Below are 22,008 nucleotides of genomic sequence, written 5' to 3' on the forward strand. Positions count from 1 at the left end.
GGCTGACCAGGTTTATCAGTGTACCAATTATTGACGCTGAGACAGATGCAAAATATTATAAAAATATTTGCACAATCATCTGGATTTTTCATTCAGGGAGGAGGAGAAGGTCGAGGTGTAATTTTTGGAATTTTCAGTGAGGTAATTAAACATTTTTGATGGAAAAAAACATCAGCCCGACATTAATATTCAAAGCAGGATAGCGCTGTTAAGTATTGATACTCTTTATAAATGTGCTTCAGTAAAGTACATGCATACTCATGATATCATATATCATAAACCATGTCTTTATGTAAAGGATTTAAAAATGTTTTCTTCCAATGCTGAAATTCAGTGGATTAGAAGTATAAATTAGCATAAAATTAAAATAAATGTAGGTTCCTACCACATTTTTGTGAATTAAAACTAATGTTGTATATTTGTACTAACCGATACTGACACCTTGTGTTTAGAAATAAACATTTCACACTATCATTATCCGCCCTTTCAGAATATAAAAAATATGAATGTACGGTATTGTGACTAACGCATGTACTCAGTATAAAACGTTTAATTTGCACAGAAACATTATGTTTTATGAATGAAAAAACAACACGAATGAAGCATCGCCCCCCCCCCCCCCCCCCCCTGTCACGGGCTCAAATATACGGAAGTAGATCAGAACTTGTCAACAAGAAAGGCCGACTGACATGGTGACGTACTGGGCTCTTGTCCCCTTTTAAAGAAATCATTTGTATTATGTTGTTGCCGCTTCTGACCTACATGTTGTGATTTGTTCGGGTACTGAAACACTCCGTGTCGTGCTCGGAGACATTTTCTCGTAGTGTCTCCGTCTATAAAAAAGCGTTTTACACGAAAGCAAAAGTGAGGATGTTAGCATTAGCAGCTAGCTCGCTAGGAGGCTAGCTAGCGAGTCAAGCTCTCGTGACTCAAACCGAAACTATCTCGTAACGTTTTCTCCTGACGTTGTCTAAACTTACACGAGGCGTTACGACTGTTTTATAGTTTTACTTTACTGGGAATAACAGGCAGACTTTGAAACTCTTTGTGTGGCGACGCTTTGGTCCCGGAAATGGTTCCTGGCGTCATTGTTGAGAAGATTGTGTGTGTGTGTGTGTGTGTGTGTAAACACAATGTCCAAACACAATGTCCAATCACTTCAAGAGGCACCGCTAACAATACCCATAACAGTAATGTATTGTTTTGGGATATTACTGTACATACCAATACTCACTTCTTTGGGGCCAGAGATATTGCCCTTTTTCGGTTTTTGACTCAATTAATCACATATTTATTAATCTAGTAAATATGTTTAAAGCAGGAGCACTTTAGCAGCTTAATTGCAAAAAAATGGCTGAAACAAAGTGCCAAAACAAATAGATGGTTCAAAACCCAAATATATTTAATTTAGAAACATGGAAGACAAAGAAAGCAGGAGGTGCGATCATTTGACGTGCAAAAAATATGACCTAAATTACTAATCTACTAATCTATTGTCATGATCGTTCACAAGGGAGTAATAACATTGAGTCTCTTTTATTGTTGACAAACTGGTCTAACACGCTGCTCATTTAGCTTTTTCTTCTTTCACTTTACAGATGAAGTCTTGCTGAACAAACCTCCCAAAAATGGCGCTTCTCTGACATTTGTTTACCCTTTTTAAGTCTTCAGTTTTTACATTTTAGAGGGGAAGCATTAACCGCGATGACAGCCACGTACGGCATCCGTGCCCTCCTAGTTTTCACCATAACAGGTGAGTGAACTCATCAGTGTGTTTTGACTGTGTATCTATCTGAGGTGCCTACTTTAAATGTGTATCGGGCAACGGTCGTGTTTGCATGTCTCCTATCGCACAACGTTTACAATCTGTGATAACACACCTGCCTGACGTGTTCTGCTTTTTGCTTATTTCCTCCGCAGCGTGCAGCCGGTTTGAGCCGGCCCTCTGCTCCAGTAAGGAAACAAACTAGTCAGCACTGTATCTCATGTTATGGAAGGCTTATTCAAGGTTTCTTAACCTTTTGTGCTCTTCTGTGTCGCAGCTCGCTGTGGGCATTCCCTCCAGGTCTTGGACAACAAAGTGGGGGAGATCAGGAGTTCTGCTTACCGCAGCTGGTCCTACCACTTCGGCTCTACCTGTGACGGCTGGATCATCAAGGGTTCGGAAGAAGAACCCATCGTTCTCAGGTAAAGGCGCTTTATGTAATATTAACATGAGATGTGCTGAACAAAGTATTGAGTGTCTTTACGACATAGAAAACAGGGATTCACATTTGTCTCAAAAATGCTGCCTCATCTCTTTGTAATTTTATGCACGTGAGATTAAGTCTTCACCGATCGTCAATCTAAATCCCTTTCTCAGCTTTTCACAGTTTTCAGCACCGTGTAGTAGGAAGGAGTGGGTGTCTATAAAATCCTCAGCTGGCAGTGAGCCGGTTGTCCTCTGTGGCTCCAAGTTGCCGCAACCGATGGAGTTCCCAGGGGGAAATATTACAGTGATGCACCACTTCTTCCCGCATCAGTTCCCCGTGTCGTCTTTTCTGTTGAGCTACGCCAGAGGTATGATCGCAATGCGTTTGTTTTTTCTCAAACATCTTCAGTCAAAGTGCTGGCCCCTTAAATCAAGGTGTACCACATGGTAATATATCTTAGTTGCTCTCTTACTATCTGTTTCTACACATCTAGACTCTGGCGAATGCCCAGTAACATCCTTTGAGTGCCGGCGGGGGCGCTGCCTTCCTTTCTCTTGGCGCTGTAACGGTCAGGTGGAGTGTCTCGGCGAAGGTGCGGGCCGCGGCTCCGATGAACAGGGCTGTGATGAAGAAGAAGAAGAAGCGGAGACCCCTGAACCCCCAAAGTACGGCATCTCACCGGCAGAAGAAGCCAAGGCAGAGACGTCCTCGGAGAATAACTACGATCGGGACTCTGAGAGACATTACATGATCGATTCTGAAGCTGATATTTGGGCGCGAATGAAGGGGAAGGTTGACGAGGCGAAGCAGCTGGATCGAGAGCAGCCCGGGACTCCCGGGCAGCTCGTTGTGACGCCCACCCCCATCGAGTGGCCCTGCGGAGGCCTCCTCCAGACCTTCTACGGGACCTTCTCCCCTCCAACCATCCGGGGCCCCGCGCTGTTCTGTGTCTGGACGCTGGACCCTCAGGACTCGAGGCCACTGAGACTGGACCTGCAGCAGCTGGTGCTGGGACCCGGGGACAGACTCTCCGTGTACAACGGAGAGCAAGGCAAAGGAGACGTCATCAAAATTGTGAGTTATTTTAACCTAAGAAATGTATCCAAACCCTTTTTAAAAGAGCTTTTAGTAACACGATGTTCCCTTCCTGCATCTTGACAGATCACCAGCGCCTACAATTACAAATCGATCCAAGTTGAGTCCCACAGCGGCCTGCTGTCGATGACGTACGAGACTCGTCCCGGCTCAGAGGGAAACGGCTTCAACGCCACGTTCCACGTCGGGACCTACTGCCCCCCTTGGGAGGGCCGCTGTGGGGGATCGGCGGGAGGGTGCTTCACCCAGGAGCAACGCTGCGACGGGAAATGGGACTGTCCCGAGACGGGGAAGGACGAGCAGGGCTGCAGGGGCTGCGGTTTGAGCCAGTTTGCCTGCGGAGTGGCGGGGCAGAGAGCGGTGCCGTCCAACCACTTCGCCGGCAGACCGGTGTGCTACCCGGTCACGGAGCGGTGCAACTACCAGCTGTACTGCGCCGATGGCAGCGACGAGAGGGACTGCACCGTGTGTCAGCCGGGGACCTTCCACTGTGACAGCGACAGGTTAGTGTGTGAGAGACTGAAAAGGTGTTCATCCCGACGGAATCATCACCGTCTCACAGTCTTCATCAGGAGATTGAGTTTGCTCATTCGTAACTGTAGATGTTGACGAGGCTTATTCTCGAAGCAGCTGCTGACAAAGCGGTCTCTCCTCAAGCTGTTCAGCTGTAATTGTTGGTTGTCAAATGAACTACAATGGTTTGTGTCGTCACTGTTCGGTTAGTTACGTATCAGTGCTGCTTGGTGTGTCTCGGTTATAACGCAAGTGTGTGAGTCAGAGGGTGTGTGTGAAAATTAGTACGAGAACTAAACTCTGTGTAATGAGAGAAAAATAAATGCTTTCTCATATTCAGTCATGTTAAATTTTCCCAAAATAAGCACAATATATAATAGAAACTACTAAAGACATATTTTCAGCAACAATATTTGAGTAAAATTGGTTTTCCAACTCCTTCAACAGCTTATAAATTGATTCTTACATCACATCTTTTCACACAGACTCGTACGCTGTTACCGTCTCTAATCGTGTGTCCTCATACGGCTGCTTTACAATCGTGTGGTTTTATTATAACGCGCCTCAGGATGAGACTTCACGGGGAACAGAGTGTCCCGCTCGAGTGATTCCTCGACACTCTTTTTAACGCACAAAGGGCCCGTTGTTCCCGTCCGCAGGTGCGTGTTTGAGAGCTGGCGCTGCGACGGCCAGGTGGACTGTAAGGACGGGACGGACGAGCTCAACTGCACCGTCATCCTGCCGCGCAAGGTCATCACCGCCGCCACGGTGGGCAGCCTCGTCTGCGGCCTTCTGCTGGTTATCGCCATGGGCTGCACCTGTAAGCTGTACTCGCTCAGGACCAGGGAGTACAGGTAACTGCTTTGAGTGCCACTGCTACTGCGGCGTGCTTTTTAATTTCAGAAAATGTGCTGACAGTAGAAAGTAAAGCGTGTGTGTGTGTGTGTGTGTTAATGTGTCTGTTTGTTTGTGTCTGGCAGCTTGTTTGCACCAATCAGCCGCCAGGAAGCGGAGCTGATCCAGCAGCAGGCTCCGCCCTCCTACGGTCAGCTGATCGCACAGGGCATCATCCCGCCAGTGGAGGACTTCCCCACAGAAAACCCCAATGAGGTGAGAGAGACAACGGGCACCAAACGGCATGCTAGGATGCACACGGTTGGAAGTTGTTCACTGCTATCTGATGATTAAAGAGCTCCTGACTTTGTCTGGACTACAGCGTCCCGTCAAACGCTACAGCTTGTTTTGGGGTGTTTTTTTTTCTGTACATAAATCTACGAAATTATTATCTGCGTGAGTGACGGAGGATATTTGTTGATGATTACTACCAAAGCTCCTGAGACACAAGACACAGAGTGAGACTCATCTATTGGCAGCTTACAGTAAAATCCTACTACCTGCTACCTTGGATTTAAGGCCATAGTCAACACCTCCCCCAGAGTTGTAAAGGACCAAAACAAATGCTTTAAAGAGGATAGTATGAAAACTGTCCTGTGAACTGAAAGTAGAGCTCATTGACAATACATTCATGTGGAAAGAGGCTACATTGCTTTGTTGAGCAGAGCACACTGGAATCTATAGCAGCTCTTGTTTTATCTCTCTTTAAGTCACGTGATCCACTTTATCAGCTGTGATTAATCCCCAGCAGGCTGCGGGCTGAAGTGGAAAGAGTGTTAAGATGTGCTGTTGCCACGCCGGGTCACTCTGCGGAGCTTTGTTATTAGTTGGTGATTGGTAGGGTGTCGAGCTTGAGTTGTAGAGGGTGTTTTAACTGCTCTTTTCCACTTGCTTACTTTACATCTTCCTCCTTCTCAGACTTCGTCTCTTTCTCTGAGGGGAATTCTCCAGCTCCTCCGTCAGGACGCCGCCAACTCCCCACACCGCCGACGCAGGCCCCGATTCATCCGCCGGGCCGTTCGCCGCATGAGGAGGTGGGGCCTGATCCCCAGACCTCCGTCCAGGCCGAGTCAGACGTCAAGCTCCGGCCAGCAGCAGTCGGACGCCGCTCCCTCCGGACAGGAACCGGCTCACTCCAGCTCCTCGTCGGCCGTGCAGGCCGTCAACCAGCCGGTGCCTCAGAAACTTGGCTTGTTGGGTCAGTCGGAGCAGCACCAGCAGCAGGAAGCACCGCCTCTTCTCCCGCCGCTGTCGCCTGCCGCTTCCCCTCCTCCACCTCCGTACGCGCCCCCGGCTCCAAGCCCGGTCACCCCCCACACTCCTTCCGTCGCCGTGCCCCCGAGCAGCCCCTCTCTGGCCTCCATCTTCCACACGCTGGGCCTGAGCATCTCCCTCTTCAGAGCCTCGCCCTCGGCCTTCTCCGCCAACTCCATGCCCCTCTCCGCCTCCCCTTCGTTCTCCTCGTCCTCTTCAGACGACGAGGTGCTGCTCATCCCGCTGTCTGAAGACACCACTTCAGAGGACGACGTGCCCATGCTCACCTGAATGACTTCCTCACCCGCCCAGTGACCCCCCCCCCCCCTGCCACGCCCCTCCTTTTTTATCTCCCTCACTCACTGATACAAACTGAAACCCAGTCTTTCCACATTAGTTTGAACTGAAGCACAGGAGACTCACCCGCACTGTGCTAGTCTGGTGCCTTTTTGAAATAGCTTTGAGTTGGATTTGTTGACTTACGGAAACAAGTATTTTACTTTTTAAAGACCTCGAGATATCAGTTTTAGACGAAAAGCATGCCTGACGTATGTTTGAAAGGAAGTGTAGGCGGGTGCTGGACGTGCACTCGCTTCATGCTCGGCTGCACATTGAAGGTAAACTTTTGCACAGATGAATCTTCCCTATCCAGAGAACTGAGGCAGGCTGCTGTCCGATTGAATGGTTCGATGGAAAGTATTGCGTTTGTATGGCTGCAACTGTGTGAATGCATTTGCGTTTCTCGTGTTTTTCTCACAGATGATCTTAATCAGAAGATGATTCATCTCCCCTATTTAAGTGCCTTTTTGAGGAGTTTCCCGTCGACACACCGCAAAACCAAAACACACGGAGGCACATGTTTCTCTCACGGCACGGCACGACACATCAGTGGCTTTATTTTAACGTGAATAAACATAACAATGCATGTACTCTGCAAGCTGGCAATAACGTTTTGGGACCCGTATTTTAGTGCACACTGATTGCGACATACAGTAACTGTGTGTTCTGAGTACACACACACACACTTAAGTGAATGTAAGTAATCTACAGAAGCAAATGTGTCAAAAGACAATCTCTTCGGTGCCTGATTTTAGTGTGTGTGTGTGTCTGGTGTCGATGAGGCGCCCTCGTGATGAATTCGCCAAATAACTTGAATCTTCAACCCTTGAGGGGAACCGATCGCATTCTGTCACATTTTGACACAACAGACTTGTGGTGTGCCATTTGTATTGTACATTTTATGGTGTTTTTATTTCAGCAAGTCACTTTTTTTTTTTTGCTTTGTTGAATGTATTTGGGTCGATGTCGGAAGTTTTAAATTCGCAATTTAATGAGGTTAAATAAGAGAGAAAGTGATTTTATGGTTTGTTAGGGTCAACTTCACTGTATATAAGTAAGAAATGTGGCTGAGATTAAAACGATTTGCACTTTTAGGTGTTGGGTATTGTGTGTGTTTATGTGTCGTGTGGGTGAAAACACACCAGACACCTTAACAGGGATACCAGAGGCGTTGCATTGTGCTTTGTATTCAAAAGTCCCGTCGACATTCTCAGACTCCTAACAGTGGTTCAGTGGTTGTTCTGGAAGAAAGGCAGATCATCGCTGCCCGTGTTTAAAGGTGAATGCAGAGAAAATGAAGCTGTTTGCCATCGAGGATTGAGACTACGTGGTCATGAGCAGGTAATCATAATGAGTACTTTTGGTTTAATTCATTAATGCTGCAGGAAAGTGATTGTTGGAGCTGAAATCTGTTCTATATTTAACAGCTGCTCTAGCAGACACGCGTCCTTATTCCTCATAGCAGAGCTTTACGCCTCATGCTAAATGTGACTGATGCAACGACCTGAAAGATTATGATGGTTTGAGATGTATTTTCATATTTGTGGGAAACAGGCATCTGACTGTTTGAGTCCAGAACATTACCTCTACCTTTTTAAAATGATGTCATTGGCTGTACAGCATATCATTTATTTGTATCTCGCTAATGCGTCATGACCAACGCTTAATATTTACAATGTAAAGTACGACCGGCGAAGGCCATGAAACAAGTAAGCAAAACAAACTGATGTGTGACTTTAAAATAAGAACTTTAACTTAACAGATTTGAAATGAATATCTGCGTTTAGTTTATTTTCTGTTGTGTTTGAAAAGTCATCTTTGCATTCAGTGGTTTAACATTACGTACAAGTCGAGCGCATAATTATGGACAGAATTGTAGAAATACTGAGGTCTTAAGTTCCACCTAACCATAATACTTTTATTACATCTATGCATGTTTTATTTGCCAACATGAGACCATCTATCCAAATAGGCTCCAATGAGCTGCAGCTTAGCAAAGCTCCTCGTCTATAATGTCGAACAGCTACTCATCATCCTCGCTGTGACCCTGAAATAGGTCACAGCTGTAATCATGGTTTTACCTCCATCCCGGCGGCTCTGGGTGGAGATGTTGGTGGTAATGGTGGTAGTGGAGCTCCCTGGAGCCCTGCAGAAGTGCATCTTCGACGAGGTTCAGGCCCAGGCCAGGGTGGTCCGAGCTGCACCCCTCCACCCAGACAGCCCGCCCACCGAGCCCAGACTCAGAGCCCAGGACGGGCAAGAGCCCCCGCTAAGCTCTGGGCAGGAAACCAGTCATCCGGGACGCGAGGCATCACCTCTGCGTGGGCCGTCGGTGACACGGGGGAGACGCCTGAGAACGATGGCGCCGCCCACTCCAGCCTCTCCACAGCCAATCAGGATCCAGACCTGGCTCCCAGTGGAGAGCAACGGCCTATCGGAGGCTGAGAAAGCGAGGCTGGAGGCAGCGGTGGAGGAGGCTGTGAGGACGGTGTCTTCGTTACTGTCAGGTGAAACATACACACACACACCTGTGTCACATTACATAGACTTACCTGCATTTCCTGGAGGCGTATACTTACTTTAGCCATAACTACTGCTTCCCAACCTTAACTACTGACCCCGATATCAGCTGTTTTTCCAAGTGGGAAAACACACACACAAACGGGCTAACATGTACGATCATGACCTGTTGACCTTTCTACAGTGAACAGAGTGCCGGGTCCATTGCTGCTCAGCAGAGACATCAATAAATACTGCAAGTTTCTGTGGAAGAACTCAAGTACTGCCAACTACAACAGGTGTGTGTGTGTGTGTGTGTGTGTGTGTATATAGTGTGCGCTTTTAGCCAGATGTGAATCGTCTCTCGCTTTAAGATTATCTTCATTGAACTGATCACTTTAAACAGTTTTGTGTGTGTTTATTTTCATGACGATATATTTTCCAGTTTATCCAAAGAAACTAAAACGATCACATTGTCGTATCAGATTTTAGAGAATTCTGTAAACTTCACTTTATGACCACAGTCATCAGAATTAAAAGATGTAAAATGAATAAATACAAATACCAGCATTCAAATGTTGGCTCTAATACATGTGGAATGCGGGTAGTTTATTTCATAAACGATGGAAAATTTTACTGTTTTCTTCTTTCAGGTGTGGTCGAGCCAACAACAACTACAGAGCTGAGACCTGCCTGGATGTGAGAGTAAGGATCAGTCCAATGATTGTCTTACTGTTACCTGCACACACTCGCACTCCAGTCGCGCTTTGTTTACCGTCTCTCTTATCAACAGATCCCAGATGATCATCTCGCTGGATGTGATGTTTACCCGGAAGCTGATTCCCCTCGAAGGACTGAGCTGCGTCCTGAAGGTGCTGGACTCCCCGACACCGACTTCCTGCTCTACCTCCACGTTCAGGCCACTGACAAGTGCAGAGCAGAGGTGAAGAAGACTTTACTGAAGACATATCGAACACTCGGTTTAAAGTAAATGGTTAAAGGTGGATCAAATCTAATTATATCTTTAAAAAAAGAAAGATACAAACGAGATAACTGACTTTACTTCACTGTGTTATGAGCGTAATAATTCGTTGTCTTAATTGTCCTCGCATGTTAAACACTCGCTGCTTTTATGTTTGTACCTTGTCTTATGTCCTGTTCACCGCTCAGCCTCAGGTGTCGGCCTACGCTGTCCACTGTCAGACGGACCCCTGTGGCCGACCTTTAGCCGGGGTGGTGGTCATCTGCAGGGACAGACTGACAGAAGCCACATACAGCCGCCAGGCGACTGTACAGGTATGTCTTTAATATTATTGTCGGTGATACTTTTTAAATTGTCTGATGTGCTGGATTGTCGTCTGTTTTCCAGACTGTGATCCATGAGCTCTTTCATGCACTTGGTTTCTCGAAAGAGCTCTTCAACACCTGGAGAGACTGTTCCTCCACTTCTCAAGGTTTTTAGACACATTCTGATGTTTTTATAATAATAACTTTATGAAAAGCAAAGATGCATGAATGATCATATGCACTGGTTAGAAGATGGTTCTTCTCACGTGTTTTTCTTCGTGATGCAGTTGGTGCTGGCTGTTCTCCTCGAGGCAGCGTGACTCACTCGGATGCATCGGGCCAGATGAGGATTTACACCCCGTCTGTTATCTCGGCCCTGCAGAGGCACCTGGGGTCCACTGACCCTGAGCTGGGGGGGCCGCTGGAGAACCTGGTACTGAGCACCTTCAACCCTTTTTCTTTACAGATCCATCATGTGCTCCGCTTACGTGTTTTACACTTCCTTCCTTCAGGATGTTCCTCCAGGCAGAGTGTCCTCTCACTGGGAGTCCCGGGTCCTGCAGGGCTCCGTCATGGCGGCGGTGCTGGGGGACCCCACCACAGTCCGGATCGACCCGGTCACCTTGGCTGCACTGCAGGATACAGGCTGGTACACTGTAGACCTGAGCCGGGCACAGAGTCTAGTCTGGGGAGACGGTAAGGAAAGCTAGAGATATTAAATGTAATCATGTAAATACATCTGTAAGAGCATTATCATGATGACACAAATGCCCGACTCAGTGTTTTAAGATTGTTTGCAGGAGAGAACAAATGGATAGATGTGTTTTTATAGGTGAAGGAGCCATGTTTGGTTCCCTGTCAGCCTGTCAGAACAAGTCCTCATCCTTTTTCTGCACCGGCAGGTAGATTTATAAATACATACACTACGACGTATGTTTTTTTTAAGGATAATGTGGGTCACTTTTTATCCTTCATTTCCTGAGCTAATGTTTGCATTATTCCCTCTTCTCAGTGGGTTTGGGTGTCATTATCTTCATCTCCACAAGGGGGAGTGCCAGACTGATCCACACCTGGAGGGCTGTAGAGTGTATAAACCCCTTCACAATGGAGTACGTTTGATTTCCGCTCATGTGATTCTCTTCACCAAACTATATCCTTCAGATGGTCAAATAAATACATTATTTCTTGCTCATTTTGCTGAACCAGAAGTCTTTTACGTGATCTCAAAATGTCCAAAATGATCAACATTCTTCACACCCTTGGTCTGGAATTACTAGTTTTCCAATTCTGCAGAGCAGGAATATGGGGTCGCTTCTATTTCTTGTGCCTTTAATTGGAATCTACTGTATTTCATTGCCATTGCAGCATTATATTTTCACTCTTTTTCCTCCTCTCGTTCTTCAGAGTGAATGTTGGAAGGAGGGAAATGGCAGAGAAGGGGATTGGAGCGAGGAGGTCTTTGGTTTTCACAGCCGTTGCTTCTTCTCCAGCCTGACCAGACAGGTGTGTGTGTGTGTGTGTGTGTGTGTGTGAATAATGTCCCCTATGTTTCCTGACCGTTTCCATTGTACAGCATTCATTTCTTCCTTCTACACCCGTCTTTCTTTTAGAACCGGAGTCAGCTTCTTCTACCCAGCAGCTCTGTGGAGGGACGCTGTTACAGACACAGGTGTACCGGGCCGAACAGGTACCACATCCAGGTGTCAGGCTCTGAGTGGGTGGACTGTCCAGCAGGAGGCACCATTCAGGTAACATGACACAACCCTAAAAGTAACTCAATCAATGGAGTTGTTTACTGCTACTGTTCATTATAAGCACTCCGTGGGAGGGATTTGAAAGTATGCTTTCCTATTTGCTGTTATTACTAGATCCCCAGTTATTATTTGGACGTTATTATTCTATGTGTTCTGTCTTTGCTGTTTTTAACCGTCAGATAAAAGGGTACCAGGGTCTAGTCCGCTGCCCTGACCGGAGGTTATGTCTGTACGCTGACGTTACTCCTCCTCCAGACGATGTCGGTACATTTCCTGCTTCTATCACAAGGCAAGTACGACTCTAAAACGAGCACCCCTCTTTCTTTACAGCAACCTTGTAACTCGCACTGACGTTACTTCATTGCTTTTTGGTCAGTGAGGCTTTGACTTGGGCCCAGAACGGGACCCGGCCGGCCCTCAGACATCCTGCAGAGCTCGGCATCACTGCTGCCGTGTGTCTCCTGGCTGCAGCCGTGGTGTCCTACAGGAAATGTGACCTCTGCAGGGTCAGGGTCCACTCTGCCCCACAGGATCCCACTGATCCGTAGTGGAGCGCCTCCTTTTTAAAAACCTTTGAATATAAACTGATGGCGTGGTTGTTTTTTTCCCCCTGACTAAATGATCATTTTAATGGGAGGGATGAATAATTAATTCAATCATTTTTTTTTATTTTTATTTTTTATTATGAAACAGCAAAGTCATGAACAGTTGAACTTTTACAAAACATAATGTAAATAAGTGACACTACAAAAGAGTAATGACAAAACGTGGCACAAAACAACCTCTAAATACAACATTAACAGAATGAAGAGCGACGCTGAGGTAAAGATTACAGGTGTTACATTAATTGTGTCCCTTGATCATCAACATGTGTCCACATGGTTCAGTACATCGCGTACCAAGGCTTTTCATTATCACCGTGAGAGCACGTTTCTGGTTGAACCAGTGATCAGTGCTGACATAAATCCTCCCTAGCGGTATATTATTGCCAACACAACAATAAGGATCGCAACTAACACACTAACGATAACGATGAGTGCAATCCGAGGGGGAGTCATCTTGCAAGTTGGACTCTTGCAGAGTTTCGGAGAACTCTCATCTGGTGGGAAAGTAAGACAGAAATGAATTATCAGGCTCTTTGAATTAAAATGCATTCAAATATAAAGTTTTGTCTCCTCACCGTTTCCTATCTCTACGGTTGTGCTGTCAGGGGGTCGACTGGAGTGGCTCGTGTTTGGTGTTTGAGGAGGGATCTGGTTTGTGGCGTCATGTTTTGCTGAGGCTTTAGAGTGGAGGACAATAAATATGTGAATCAATTATCTGCTGATATTACAGACACTAATGATTGCTGGATGGTTTTAGGTGATCTTACCTCTGTACACCAGCAGATAGGCAGTGCTGGAACTGTCCAACAACCATTTTTGGAATAATTGTTTGCATAGAACAATAATGAAAAAAAAAAAGTTTAGGACATTCAGTAAACGTTTCCAGATAGATAATATAATATATCTCAGGTCCAGTTTGGAGCAGTTCTGAAGCTTTAGATCATTTTAAGGAGAAGTCCTTTTTAAGTCCTTAAAAAAAAAAAAGAGAACATTTAACTTTTATAATACGAATCTCCATCTGCTGATGAAGCTACTAAATGGACCTTTTTCAGCTCTGTCATGAAATGGAAATAATTGAGCATACTTGTAAGTCCCGGTTCCGTCAAATAGTTGCTCTTCAACCTGCATCATTTGGGGGGAAAAAAAAAGATATATATTTTTTGTAGGTTTTGAATATTTGTCACACTGGATGCATGAAATGAATCCTCACCTTGTAGACGTGAGTGTCGTCAAACTCGTACCAGGTTCTGTCCTCGTTGGACCGGATGGTGGCCGTGTAATGTCCACCTCTTAGACTGCCAATGTGATTCACCACCGCATACAGTTCATACGTCTTCTCCTGCAAAAACATTGCGTGTGAAACTACTTTTAAAGCAAACATAAAGAGCACCATTACATCTCCTTACCTTTGTCTCTAATGCAGGTGGCACATGCACACGGCGGTTTGTTTTGGAATGTGTCCTGGTGTTGTCGTCAAAGTCAAATTTCTTGAGGAGAAGAGTCAAAATGGGAGGAAATACCACCATCTCGCACCCCTAAATGATACAGGAAAGATGATTAAACAGTGTTGGTCTGATTCCAGGCTACATGAGGTGTTTGTTAGCTCACGCTGGTCGCCTCTGTTGTCTCTTCACACTCGTTGCAGTACACTCCATTGAGTGGTTTAGACTGGAAAATCCTTTTAAAGCCGGTTTCCTGTAAAAACACAAATGTAATAAATTCCAAATTGGATAACCGATCTCACATTGTCAACTAAAACTACAGTTTGATTTCTTTATTCAACAGCAGTGTGTTTGGAACGGGATGCTCACCACGCTGTAGGATGAGTCGTGAGTGTCATTCAGTGCCAGTGGAAGAGTCCAGAATGGATTTGTCTCTGCAATGATTATGTGGCGTTTGGAGCATTTTGTTGTGTCTCTCAGCGCTCCTTGGAAAACCTGGACATACAATTAAAACATCTATCACAGCTTTCTCATTAGTTCACCTGTAAATACCTGTAGAGATGTCATCAGCGCTCACCTTAGAGGCCCGTGTGCTGATCTTACGTAAAATCATCTCCAGGCATTCAGCTGCATCCCGTTGTTCATGAACTGAAAAAGCAAACATAATTCTAATGTATTCATTTCATCAAAACATCTTTGATTTATAGCTGATAATCATGTTTTATTACAGTCCATCTCACCATCTTGGATCCCGAATGCTGCTGTGATCGGTTCTGTCCCACATGTTGCTTTCTTCAGGCCGTCAAAGATATTTCTCAGCTGAAGATCCGTTTCTTTGGCTCTTGGATCGCGTAGATCACAGCTTTCTGATGTACTGTTATTATTAGCTGGTAGATTGCAGGAAGGATTTCATGAGTGCTCACCTTAGAGGCTTGTCGGCGGATTTTTAAACAGAATCGACTCCTCCTAACACCAACGCATGACAGTGAATCTCCAGCTGTGACTTTCCTTTTAATGCTTTTTCTCATGATGACGGACCAACTCACCGTTCTCTATCGCCAAACTCTTTCCCATGTTTTTTATTTTACATGTGTCCTTTCGTTTTTTAAAGACGACTTTCAACTCTTGACTTGTGGTTGGTGATTTTTGCTTCAGACTGTAGGAAGAGGTGAGTTCATTGATGACTGTTTCAGTCCGTCTTAAACTTAACATCATCACCGATTCATGGTACTGTTGAGAAATACAACTACTTTTATCTCGTCCCTAACCGGCACCAGATGCATCACTCTACACAACAATGGTCCCTGTTGATACTTCTGTCGTCTGCAGATGAAAGCAGCTGTTTCTAACCTGTCGTGGAGCTCTGTTGTCATGGCGAGAACCTGCAGGACACTGTTGAGGTAACATGTGCCGCCCTGATTATGCAGACCATAATGATGCGTCGGAGTCACTTAAAGAAAAGAAAAACACAGCGTCTTTACATCATGTTCAACATGACACTGCTTGTGCAAGTGTCCTGCAGTAATAGTTGGTACCTCACCTGCATCGGTGTTCCCTTTTCGCTTCTTCCCCTTTACCACTACAGCCTCGTTATTCGGCTGCTTTCTTGAGCCGCTCATCTTTCCCCTTTGAAAATAGGAAAGTGTCTTCTCGTTATTTATTTAGGTGGTGGAAAAAAAACAAATCAACTTCTGTGTCATTTGACAAAGAAGGATAGAACATGTGTTGTTACCCTGTGGAGCTTTTCCTTTGACTTTTGCAGAGGAGACAGTTTAAAACTGGAGAGCAGCAGCACTTGAGGAAGGAACCAGGCGAGACGGTGCAGAGCAGCTCTGTGTGGAAACGTTCACAGCATCTCAGAAAAGACCAGCAGAAGAATTAGAATTAGTTTTCCAATCGGTGACAAAAGAGGACAACCATCCTTCTTCTTCCAGCTACATTCAGCTGCTGCAGTTTCTTCTGCTGATCAAAATACCTTTTTGTTTTAGTTCAGTTCAGAAGGAGATGACTTGCACTTATTAAACCAGATTTATATCAGGGTGTTCACTGTGGATCTGGCATCCTTACAGGGTAATCCCGATTGAAGCTGCTGCGCCGTCGTCTGATTATAATTGCCGGTAATACCAGTTATGAAAGAGCTCACCTGGCACGAGAACAAAACTTTTCTCATACCAAACTGGTTTTTAGTTCCTTTGGTTTGAGACACTTGGCAAACTCAAGCTCAGTATTGTTTCTCTGCCTCACGTTTAAATATGTTGTCATGTTTTCATGTCATGATCTGTGTTTCTGACGCGCACACAGTGATTTATGTTACAATCTCAACCTTTTTGTTCAAACACATTTATTTTTCTGATCAAATGTCAGCACTGCATTCCACAGCCACACTAAAGGCCTTTTGACACGCAGTGCGGTCCAGCAGGGGGCGCTGTTCCTCTCTTCATGACACCACAGAGAATAATTAGACAGATATTCAGCAACAAGAAAAATCTGCATCACAAACAACAAAATGAACTTCATTAAAAACAATATGGGAGTTGCACCAGATCAGTGCTTGCAGATCATTTGTCTTATAATTTAGATTTTGAATGTTAGATTTTTCTTCATACAGTTTGGTAACTGTCGATTGGTTCTCCGTTTGAGAATAAACTCATTTAACTAAAATGTTTAATTATTTCAGTCCAGCAAAAAAAAGAAAATGAAAAACTTCAACAGCTGCTGCATGAACTCCTCTGTATCAATCGGAAGAAAACGTATTTAAAATAGTGATGTCATTAAAGTAAAACATCTTTATTATTATTATTATTGGTAGTATGCTAATCACAGAAAATCTGCGACAGCAAAGTGGACGAACACAGATCTGTGACGCACCGCGAGCAGGAGGACGTAGTTTAAAGAAGTAACGAGCAGAACTGAGCTTCACAAAGTTCGGGTTGCGCACCTTAAAGCACATTTCTACGATGGTCCGGAAAGTAATCTGAGGGTAAACAAAGCGTGCTATTGGGTTTGCATCGCGTGCAATGACACTGTAACATTCACCGTTTTAATCCAAGCTGTGAAGGACAGTTAACACCGATAAGACAACACAATACATAGCTGCACAGATTCAAATCTAATAGATTGGAATGACTTTCAAACAGCTGCGAGGATACTTTAAGATATTAGAGGATACTTTAAGATATTAGAGGATACTTTAAGATATTAGAGGATACTTTAAGATATTAGAGGGAGGATACGACTTACTGTCAGCCGGCCTTCACATAATGACTTCAGGACGGTGTAGTGGAGGATGTGGCTTCCTCTCAATGGCTCAACCAGCAGCTTCGCGTTAGGAGCCTTAATGCTAATTAAGGGAATATTAAAGGTGTGGTTTTATTTTGAAACCTCGCTGCAAGACGGCAGATGTTTTAAAGAAAACGCCTAGTAATTCCGATAAAGAAGTAAAGAAAATTCAAATATAAAGTGTTCCTGCATGATGTCGGGAACATGATAATCACATCCTTGTTCTGGTTTCTTTTTACTTTACTGACAGACTACAGAATGTTGTCTAACTACATTCTTTTACTGGCAGTTTCTGCTGATGTCTTTGTTTTGAGTTTCTCATGAAGACATGTTTGCCCTGCAGGTCATAATTCATCTCGCTGCTTAGAAGACTCGATAAGTCAACCAACAATGTGACAGCTTGTTGATTGATATGGAGAACATTCACTGGCACACGTCGGTGTCGAAGAATATACTTCACTTGAATTATTCTCAAGGGAGAGAATAATAAAAATAGCATCAGTTTGACGGTAATAAAGAGACACGTTAACCGGTAAAACAACACAACTTTATTTATACGAAAACATATTTAGACATTTCACATTAAGTCCTGCGGCAGGTATTTAATTATGTTTACATTGGGCAGAGGAAACAACTCATTTTCTGGCATATAGCAGCATGTAACACGTTCTTCATTGAGCCACCATTATCATGTTTTATTTACCACAGGTTTAAACATAAACGTGTTTTTTTTTTTAAACATATGTCCCAACAAATATAAGGACCGGTCACATTCACAGCCTCTGTGCGTCTTCATCCCGTCAGGCGCCTCCGGGCAGCTTCAGCAGCATGTGGATGGTGGACAGATGTCGGATCCGGTAGGTCGACAGCACGTCCGATTCCTCCAGCGGCGTGGCTTTGTGCACCATCCGGAAGTCATCCTCTGAGCAGAAAGTAAAGGAGACTTTTGTTTACTTTTTATTCCCAGCCTCCAATGGGAATCCCCAGAGGACGTTCTCACATCAGATGTCATGTTGGATTATCATGAGGAGGATTTGGAGAACCATGAACAAATGTGTCTTTAAGGACTTCAAAGAAAACACTACACTGTCTTCTCAATTTGTATTGATTTAACTTGACTCAATCGTTAAAGATGTCTTGAATCTTTAAAACATAATATATGGTATAGGCCAATGATAGGCTAATGTATACCTTATGGTTGGTTTAGTCTTGCGATTAAATGTGTTATTGTGTGTCCAGCGAGCAGCTGCTTGCCGAGATGAAACCATTTATCAAGGAGCATTTTTGGTTAAACTGTCTTTCTTTATACAGATTATATCAGGTAACATTTAAATATATACACTACTTCATAAAGCTTACCGATATTTAGTTCTTCAGCGATTTTATTCTTTAGCTGCTGCACAGTGATCCTGCTCATCTCCTCTTGCTTTTCGCAAAGATTGATGATAGTTTCCTCTCCAGTTAGTCCATTTATTTTCAGCTGGATTTTCATTTTGCGCGCCGAGTCTGTTCAGAGCCTCTACGACGAGTGTATGAGGTGTGTTTGTTCCGGTGGATCCCGATACAGGTTATGCAAAACACAAAAAAAAAACCCAAGACGCGTCACTTCTGTCAACTTCATGTCACATGACTACACGGAAAAAAGACGAATAGGCTCGCGCGCACATTAAAGGCCGTCGTAATTGTATAAGAAGAGCCGAGAGCATGCGGAGTCAACATGGGAAACAAACCATCAGCTGAACGGGAGCGGAAACAAATGGTCAGAAGTCTCTCTTTCCGGTACCTTCTGCCGCGTGAAGAGGAGAAGTGTTACGACTTCCCAGACGCCACTCTTACATTTGTAGACCAAGATGACGTTTTAGATTGTAAGTATTACATTTCACTTTTGCCGATAAGTTTAACAATGATACATTGCCACACGCATTATATTTGTACCTTGGTATACTGTTACATTTTACATGACCTATTCATAGTAATAATGGCATAAAACACTGCACGTGTTTTCATCTGCGTGTGTGTGTCTCGTAGTTTTGTGCGCTGGCTACAAGTCCCGCAGAGCAAAGATGTCCTGCGGCCATGCTGTCACTCCGATGTCTCTCACCGCCTGGTGCCGCCATCAGCTGGACAAGGTTTGTTATTTACCGTCACCTTTAACATGAAATACACCTTTAACATGAAACACACCTTTATCATGAAACACACCTTTAACATGAAACACACCTTTATCATGAAACACACCTTTATCATGAAACACACCTTTAACATGAAACACACCTTTAACATGAAACACACCTTTAACATGAAACACATCTTTTACTGAAACACATCTTGTGACTTAACTTCTCTGACAACATGCATATCGCTGGAGCGTGTGTAAAAAAAAAAGTGTTATTGTAGTTTTAATTGTAAAGGAAAAAGACACAATGCGAGTTGTAATGCTGCAGATATATGCAGTATTTTGGAGGCCAACCCGGAAGTTAACGTCACACCGGTTCCCTCGACAAAATGCCAATAAGATTGTCTTGTTGTATTATTGCAGAATATAAATTTATGATACTTGATTCCTAATAATAGGCAGCTCCTCAGGCCTTATACCTGACATAGAAGAAATAAATTAAAGGAAGGAATTGATGTTGTTAATAACTGATTGCTAGATGCAACATAATAAGCTTTTTTTCTCTTTAATGTTTTTCTTTGATTTCCTTTATGATATTTAAGGGTGGCTGCAAATTTGTGTGCGGACAAACCGGCTGTGATGTTGAGTGGCCCTTCGAGGAGGTTTGTAAAATGGCCCTTCTGACCCCCAAAGAAATTGAGGAATTTGACAAGAAAATGTTCCAAAACGCTGCCAAGAATGTCTTGGACAGCAAATTAGTAAGTAGCTATATTTACAATCACAAATCGTATTTGCGCGTTAGAAACAAATGGGATAAGTTTTTAAAACTTTCTCCTGCTTCATGTAACAGTGTCCTGGTTGCAAGTCCCGTGTGGTGAGAACGGACCTCAACAGTCAGAGTGTCCAATGCACAGTGTGCACGGCTAAAAGAGGAAGGCCTTATACATTCTGCTGGCACTGTTTGAAGGAATGGAAAGGTCTGACTTGGTCAGGAGACTGTGGAAATGATGACTGCTACAACCCACTGGAAATATTGAAGAGCTGCCCTCACATCACCTTTAAGGATGTGAGGGGGGTCACTGGCTGTCCCTCCGTCCGGGCATGTCCCACCTGTGGTTTGCTGGTGGAGCATGACAGAACTAAATGTAAAAACATTGTCTGTGGCCGTTGTAAAGTGAAGTTCTGTTTTGTGTGCCTGAAGCTCACTGAAGAATGTCTGAGATTAAAGCCATCTTCACATTACTACCTTTGCTCTAGTGGTGTGGCACTGAGACAGACCTCTATACCTGTGAGGACATGGATCTGTTGATTTAACACTGATCTAAAAAAAATACAAATACACTCTTTATTTTAAAGGTTCTTATAATTATCATAACTGGTATTCCTCAGACACAAACTCAACCGCATACCTTCTTTCAATAACTGTTCAAGCTTTTACTTTTACTAAATTATCAGACCACATGAGAATCACTTCCTTCTTTCCACAATTTAAACATTGTGGTTGTAAAGAAAATGTACATCGTATTTAAATGTTTGAAGTGTGGTATTTGAACTGCTTTACTTTCATATTTTATGAACTGCTGTAATGTTTTGTATGAGTATTTCCCTCTGAAATGTAGAGATGTACAGAAACAAATCTGTTGATTTCATACTAAAGAGAGAGAAAGCTGTATTCTGAATAAATGTTTTATTGTTCAAAACTAAAGCCTTGTGACTCAAACTGACAGCAATACAAATAAGATATGTTCAGTATACTCTATGTAGCCCTGGTGTAAAACCTAGGTATTAAAACAAGTTAGTTCCTATTAAAGTTGAACAAGCAAAACTGCTTTCGTGAATAAACTTCTCTGGCAAAATGTATAGGTATATAGCTGCAGCGTGTGTAAAAAATAAAAATTCATATAGTTTTAATAGTAAAGGAAAAAGACAGAATGCGAGTTAAAATGCTGCAGGTATGTGGTATTTTGTGCCAACTCGGAAGTTAACGTCACACCGGTTCCATCGACAAAATGCTAGTTTTCTTGAGTTCATTGGACATCAAATGTGTAATACCTCAGTCACACTATTTCAAAACTGTTCTTAGAAATCATATGTGGGCGTTAGAACAGTTGCAAGTTCAAGGATACATTTTTAAAACTGTCTCCTGCTTCATGTAACAGTGTCCTGGCTGCGTGTGGTGAGAACGGACCTCAACAATCAGAGTGTCCAATGCACAGTGTGCACGCGGCTAAAAAGAAAAGGACTTATACATTCTGCTGGCATATAAAAGGGCACCAGCTGCATATGGGGCACTCTCACCCAGAACGTTTAGCGCGGCCAATATGGCACTGCATCAAGTTGTTTCCATGGTCATCTTCAACTTTCATTTTGTGTCAGTGCAGACATTTTATGTTGAGTCATATATCGCATGTAAAAGGCTGTATTCGATGGTGTTGAAAATATGTATTGAGTTGATTTTACCGATAGATCGGTCATCTTTTCTTCTCCTGTTGGTCCATTTATTCTCAGCTGGATTTTAATTTCAGAGACTACTGGGAGGATTGTATGAGGTGTGATATTCAGGTTTTGTAAAAGGGAAAAAAAAACCAAGACGCGTCATTCTGTCAACTTCATATCACGTGACCACACGGAAAAAGACGAACAGGCTAAAGCCGTGCAGGGTGTCATCATTTCATAAGAGAGCCGAGAACACACGGAGTCAACATGGGAAACAGATTAGACGCTGAACAGGAGCGGAAC

General features: G+C 43.9%; 4 protein-coding genes across 4 annotated transcripts; 3 read left to right on the forward strand and 1 right to left on the reverse strand.

The window, feature by feature from the left end:
• The first annotated feature begins 672 nt into the window (after window positions 1–672).
• lrp10 (low density lipoprotein receptor-related protein 10) lies at window positions 673–7,375 on the forward strand. Its single transcript, XM_079295316.1, has 10 exons — window positions 673–692; window positions 1,599–1,753; window positions 1,921–1,953; window positions 2,043–2,187; window positions 2,363–2,559; window positions 2,686–3,266; window positions 3,354–3,790; window positions 4,460–4,654; window positions 4,781–4,910; window positions 5,613–7,375. Exons 2-10 carry the CDS (start codon window positions 1,705–1,707, stop codon window positions 6,237–6,239), a joined length of 2,394 nt encoding a protein of 797 aa, XP_079151442.1. The 5' UTR covers window positions 673–692; window positions 1,599–1,704; the 3' UTR covers window positions 6,240–7,375.
• A 983-nt stretch (window positions 7,376–8,358) lies between these two features.
• Window positions 8,359–12,375, forward strand: cirop (ciliated left-right organizer metallopeptidase; the record flags this gene model as incomplete). Its single annotated transcript, XM_079295867.1, has 14 exons — window positions 8,359–8,794; window positions 8,992–9,085; window positions 9,440–9,491; window positions 9,580–9,729; window positions 9,957–10,082; window positions 10,156–10,240; window positions 10,361–10,506; window positions 10,586–10,769; window positions 10,906–10,975; window positions 11,086–11,182; window positions 11,478–11,578; window positions 11,692–11,821; window positions 12,007–12,116; window positions 12,204–12,375. The coding sequence occupies 14 exons, from the start codon at window positions 8,359–8,361 to the stop codon at window positions 12,373–12,375; spliced, it is 1,953 nt and encodes a 650-aa protein (XP_079151993.1).
• A 267-nt stretch (window positions 12,376–12,642) lies between these two features.
• Window positions 12,643–14,714, reverse strand: LOC306796368 (ubiquitin carboxyl-terminal hydrolase 50-like). Its single transcript, XM_079295252.1, has 10 exons — window positions 14,615–14,714; window positions 14,452–14,522; window positions 14,244–14,369; window positions 14,041–14,127; window positions 13,839–13,967; window positions 13,643–13,771; window positions 13,517–13,554; window positions 13,200–13,231; window positions 13,008–13,109; window positions 12,643–12,926 (listed from the first exon to the last, which is right to left on the reverse strand). Exons 2-10 carry the CDS (start codon window positions 14,485–14,487, stop codon window positions 12,799–12,801), a joined length of 807 nt encoding a protein of 268 aa, XP_079151378.1. The 5' UTR covers window positions 14,488–14,522; window positions 14,615–14,714; the 3' UTR covers window positions 12,643–12,798.
• Window positions 14,715–18,870: 4,156 nt separating this feature from the next.
• Window positions 18,871–20,578, forward strand: LOC306796800 (uncharacterized protein; the record flags this gene model as incomplete). The annotated part of the gene is made up of 4 exons (XM_079295868.1): window positions 18,871–19,018; window positions 19,182–19,282; window positions 19,872–20,027; window positions 20,120–20,578. The coding sequence occupies 4 exons, from the start codon at window positions 18,871–18,873 to the stop codon at window positions 20,576–20,578; spliced, it is 864 nt and encodes a 287-aa protein (XP_079151994.1).
• Window positions 20,579–22,008: the final 1,430 nt, after the last annotated feature.

Source organism: Melanostigma gelatinosum (assembly GCF_949748355.1).
Source record: "Melanostigma gelatinosum genome assembly, chromosome: 23".
Taxonomy (NCBI): Eukaryota; Metazoa; Chordata; class Actinopteri; order Perciformes; family Zoarcidae; genus Melanostigma; species Melanostigma gelatinosum.